The sequence below is a fragment of the Propithecus coquereli genome, unplaced genomic scaffold (assembly GCF_000956105.1).
Source record: "Propithecus coquereli isolate 6110/MARCELLA unplaced genomic scaffold, Pcoq_1.0 Scaffold439, whole genome shotgun sequence".
In the NCBI taxonomy this organism is placed as follows: Eukaryota; Metazoa; Chordata; class Mammalia; order Primates; family Indriidae; genus Propithecus; species Propithecus coquereli.
Window position 1 is genome coordinate 439,033 of NW_012150163.1, and position 5,692 is coordinate 444,724.

The 5,692-nt window shown below is 43.2% G+C and overlaps 1 protein-coding gene across 2 annotated transcripts in view; it reads left to right on the top strand.

Annotated features, from left to right (window-relative positions):
• The window catches only part of DPP6 (dipeptidyl-peptidase 6), a 528,921-nt gene that overhangs the window by 235,848 nt on the left and 287,381 nt on the right, over nucleotides 1-5,692 (top strand). For both annotated transcript variants that reach the window (XM_012654157.1, XM_012654154.1), the window contains exon 5: nucleotides 3,364-3,438. In XM_012654157.1, the coding sequence (XP_012509611.1) occupies nucleotides 3,364-3,438 (75 nt within the window). The remainder of the gene's footprint in view (nucleotides 1-3,363; nucleotides 3,439-5,692) is intronic.

The window sequence follows — 5,692 nt, forward strand, 5'->3', positions numbered from 1 at the left end:
AATATGAGGGAATTTACTGGCCACAAACCTACACTATGAGAAATTTAAAGGAAGTTCTTTGGAGTATTAAAAATTCTGCCAGATGAAAAGTTAGATCTGCATGACAGAATGAGAAGTACCAGGCATGGTACCTGAATGATTGAGAGAAGAAAGAATACCAATTCTACACAAACCTGGAGGACAAAAAAGAGAAGGAAGACATACTTCCGAAGTCCATTTCTTAGGCCAGCATTACACAGAAATTAAAACCAAATAAAGATATTACCAGGAAATAAAACCACAGACCAACTTCCCTCGTGAACACGGATACATAAATCCACAGCATATTAGTAAATTGAGTCTACCAGTATAGAAGAAGAATGCAAGATTGGTTTAACATTTGAAAACCAAGCAATATAATTTACCATATTGACAGACTAAAATAAGCAAAACAACACACATATCTCAATAAATGCAGAAGCATTCGGGAAAATCAAATACACATCCATTATAAAAACTCTGAGCAAACTAGAAATCGACAGGGGCATCTTCAGCCTAATGAAACGAGTCTACAAAAAGAAGAAAAGAAATGCCACAAATGTCATGCTAGATGGTAAGGAAGGGAGGCTTTCTCCCCAGCATCAGGAAACAAGGCACGGACGTCCACGCCCACTGCTTCTACTCAGCATTGTACTGACAGGTCTCAAGATTATAATAGGACAATAAAAAGAAATAAAAAGCATCCAGTTAGAAATCATGTTAAATACTTAAAGCTAAATTTGACAAAATAGGGGCAAAACCTGTATGTTGAAAACTACAAAACAGTGCTGAGAGAGATTAAAGATTGAAACAAGCAGTCCTCTTTTCAAGGTGCTTACATTTTAGTGAAGGGAACTCAGGCAATATGTAGGATAAATAAGTAAAATATATGTTATCTTAGGTGATGATTAGGGAAAGAAATCAGAGAGGGGGTTATAAAAAATTGGAGGGGAAGCTATTATGTCTAGATATAATGACCGTTAAATGATAGTGAAGGCCTCGCTTAGAAGGCGACTTTGAGAAAAAAGCCAAAAGAAATGATCTAGAACATTTCAGGCAGAAGGAAGCGGAAGTCCAAAGGCCCTGGGCCTGGCGTGTGCCCTCCCTGCTGCAGGAAGGAGCAGAGGCTGGCGAGGCTGCAGGGAAGGGGGAGGGCAGGAGGGGAGTTGGGCGCAAAGAGCTGGGAGGGGCCCGGCTGGGTGGGGCCTCCTGGTCAGTGGACGTGGCTGTCACCACAAGCAGCTGGGAAGCTGTGGGAGGGTTTCTAGCAGGGAGCCACGTGGTGATTACGTGTTTGAGAGCTGGCCCTGACCACAGAGGAGCAGATAAGAAGCCACTGCGGTATCTCAAGGAAAGATGCCCACGCCTTCCACAAGGGTGGTGGCAGTGGGGAAGAGGGGGTGGTTCTGAATATATTTTGAAGGTAAACTAATAGAGTTTTCTGGCCACCTGGGTGTAAGACAGAGAAAGGGAGAAGATAGCCAAGAGTTTGGCCTGATGACCAAGTGAGTGGGGTAGCTGCTGTCCGAGATGAGGAGGAAGGTCGCAGGAGCTGGAGGGGCTTAGCGTGCTCCCGTTGACTCGAGGTGCCCGTTTGATGTCCAGGTGGAGATGTCAGGGAGGCAGCTGGACGGAGAAGTCTGAAGTTCAGGGTCGGGGCCAGTGCAGGCTACAGTGGTCCAGCCTGGAGGCGTGAACGTGGGAGTCCTCAGCCCGTAAGTGGTTTTTAGAGCGTGAGGCTGGATAACGTCACTTGGGGAGTGAAGAGATCCAGATGGCGACCCCTGGGCACCCCACCAGTCAAGGTCAGGGAAATGAAGGAAAACACGGGAGAGCAGGAAAAGACACAGCCAGGGAGGGAGGGGAAAGGCAGGTGGTGTGTGTGTGTGTGTATATGTGTGTGCGTGCACATGTGTGTGTCCAGGAAGCCAGGCGAAGACAGGGCTTGGGGAGGGGAGAGAGCCATTGTGTCAGGTAAGACGACAGCTGGGAAATATGGCATTCAGCCCGTGAGTCCCTGGTGACCTGGAGAAGAGCAGTTGTGGCCGAGCGGTGGGATGAAAGCTCACACGGCAGGAGCGAGTTGAAGGAGTGGGAGGAGAAGAGCCGGAGCACACAGAGCACTTCCGAGGCGGTGCGGATAGATGGTTTGCTAAGGATGGAGTCGACGTGCCCCAAGCCTGGGCGGTGAGGATGCAGTGTACCCATAAGCAGGAAAGTACGAGCTCAACTCTCAGTGAGGTGCCACGTGACATCCATAAGAGGGTCAGCATTGAAGAGAAAACACTTCGTACTTCCAGAGAAGGGAAGAGAGGATGCATTCGTACACCTGAAGCGGGAAGGTGAATCCCAAAAACGTTCTTGAAAAGCAATTTGGCAAAATCTATTTAAAATTTTAAAGAATTTATAAATCATCAGTCTCATCCTTAGATATCTATCCTATAAGAAAATTATAAGGCTGGGTGTGGTGGCTTGCACCTGTAATCCTAACACTTTGGGAGGCTGAGGTAGGAGGATTACTTGAGGCCAGGAGTTCGAGAACAGCCTGGACAGCATGGAGAGACCCCATGTCTACAATAAAATAAAATAAATTAGCTGGGTATGGTGGTATATACCTGTAACCCCAGCTACTCAGCGGGGTGACTGAGGTGGGAGAATCCCCTGAGCCCAGGAGTTTAAGGCCGCAGTGAGCTAGGATCACGCCGCTGCACTCTAGCCTTGGTGGCAGAGCAAGACCCTGTCTCTAAAAAGTTCAAAAATCACATGTGCATCACTGAAGACACATAGATGACGATCTTTATTCCACACATTGTTCGTAGTAACAGCTCGCTGGAAGCAAGGTCGATCCTCATTACTCAAAACTTTTGCTTTGCAAATTCGCCTTATGTTATAAAGCTTACTTGTATCCCAAAGTAATGCTGCACCTTTGCAGTCATTCTTGGGCATGGTAGCAGAATATTTGAGTTGCTCAATGTTTGCACTCCCAGCTGAGGTGCAACAAGGGAACGTTCTGCTTTCTTGTTTCGACTCTTACACTGGAACCAACTTTCCTTTTTGCGTTCTGTTTAGCGTAATGACCTTTTTTGCATGTCTGTGCTTTGTGATGGTGATTTCACTGATTTGTTTTTTGCAATAAATATGTTTTGTTGAAAATTGAAAAAAATCCAAATAAAATGTGGAAAAGCATCAAATAAATATTCAGCTGACAAAGAAGCGATATAACCATTTTCCTAGCTATATCCTAAATATCCAAATATTAAATGACACCAGCAGGCACCGTTTTATGACATAATTCTGAGTAGTTACATGTAACACTTTAAAATTCTTTTTTTATTTTTCTTTTAGGAATCATTAAGAGCCATCAGATATGAAATCTCTCCAGACAGAGAGTATGCGCTTTTTTCATATAACGTGGAACCGGTGAGTACTACCCTTTCTCTGTCTGCAAAAGAACTGTGTCTTTATTCCGGTACCTCATTAAGTATTTTCCTTGGATCTTCATTCTTAGTGATCTTTAAATCCTGCAGTATTCGGTAGGTCCTGGAATAGTCTTTCTTGTGTGTCATACTGCCACCTAGGAGAGAGGAAAGGCGTAAAAGTCTGCTAGGCAGAAAAAAAAAAAATCACTTACTTTAGGGCTCTTTCTTAGGTGTGTCTTAGGGAGACAGTGGGAACTTGTCTTTCCATAAATATTTACCTCAACCTTTTGTGCAGTCATTTTACTTGCTCTTTTGGCAGTGAAACCATGAATTTTATCGTAAGAACAAAAAGTAACCGCCAGGTTCTTTCTCAACTGAAATAATACGTTGACGATGTCCTGACCAACACAGTGCTCCAGTGGCGTAGAGCTATCACTTTCATTACGTAATCTCTATTTTTAGCACTTCACCTGTATGAGTCTCCTGTAAAATTTCACCAGAATTTTCTGTAAAATCTCGCCGTGGGCTTTAGTAGCAGTCTGAAACTTCCTAAGCCAGGGTTTTTCTTTCTTCTTCCTTTTTCTTTTTTTTCATTTAACATGCTGATATTTTAAAATTCATTTTGTCTCTTTAATTTTAAATGAGCTGGGAGTTGAAATTTATTTGTATAAGTCAAGCAGATGTTCAGTTTATAAGAGATAAACAACTTTGGAAATGTGAATTTTAGGGATTTTATTCTATACTTAATAGAGTTCTTCTGCCTTTGTAGCTTTTCTGAGACCATTCTAATTAGAGTCTCCTGATGCTTCTGGGGGTGTAATGGCACCCGCATTGTAAAGCAGGTCAGAGCGGCTCCTTGGTGAGTTTGAGAGACTTTCCTCTGTCAAGAGGTGGGCAGGCTTTTTGATTTAGATCCCACCGGGAAGGCTGGGGATTGGTTTGCATGGAAATGCAAGTCCAATTCTATAATTTTTAAAATTTCTTTTAAAAGTTGATTTGACAACTGCATTATTTATTGGAGATTTCAACTTTATTCCTCCAACTGTAAATTTTTAAAATTCTATTTCAGTTTTCTATTTTTCAGTTTTTTAAATGTCCATCATATGAAAGCTTTCATTTTCTCCATCCAAATTCTTTGGAACAACTGGGCATCTTTATCTCTTTGATGGGGAGCAGGTGGTGAACTTGACATTCTAAAAGGTTCGGGACTGTCTGTGTCTCCTACACCCAGCCCTAAACTTGCCTCCAAGTTTCAAGTGTCTGGACATGATGTTCATGGATCATAGACTATTTCAGCTCCCTTCATCACCCTTGGACACCACCAAAAATATAATCTCCACACCTGAATAAGAGAAAAGACCCAGCAGATGTTTGAAAGACTTTCATGGATGTGTTCTGGGTTGCCCCAGGAGGCACAGCTAACGCCTGAGTGAGGGAATCTTTGAAAGACAGATTTCAGGTTATCTCACTAGAAAATCTTTTAATCATTGGAGCACCCCAGCAGGGGGATGCAGTACCTCGTGATGTAGTGAGCATCCTGCTCCCAGAAGCCTTCCAAACACTGCGATGTGTTTGTTCTTCAGGATGCTATAGAAGGGGGTCTCATGTCTGCCCCTTCGGAAGAGGGATGCCCCCATCTGTGGGGCTGCGGTTCTGTGCATGGTAGAATTGACCAACTTCCCTCCTCTTTCCCAGTGCTCTGCCTGAAACAGTGCCCTGGGGTCCCACTGAACCAATAACCATTTTGGTAAAGATCACTTTGCTGAATATGGGTCTTCACCATGTAGAACGCTGGCTAACATAGGAACCTTGAGATAACGCTTTCTCGCTCTGGTGCACTTGTCAGCATTTGGAGTAAGACTGTCCAGTTTGTTTCCTCAAACGAACAAAAACATATGCAATTTGGAGTGGATTTAGAGAACTATAAGAATGATTAAAGTATTGAAAATACAAAAAAAAACAAAAAAAAGGAAAACTTTGAACTGAAAAAAAAAAAGGAACCCGAAGAAGTTTCAAAGAACGAACAAGTACTGAACACATGACTATCCAAGCGAGTAGTCTCTGTTCTTCTGGAGGAAAAATTATAAGGCAAAGAGCTTGGCATTCGGCATGAGAATTTGGAGTTACGTATTAGGCAGAGCTTCCTAGCTGGATAAACGAAGATGGAAATGATCTTAGAAAAGGGGAGTGGGTTTCAAGGGAAGAGTCTGGGTCTGTAATTCTGGAATAAGTAGAATAGATCAGGACTTTCTAAG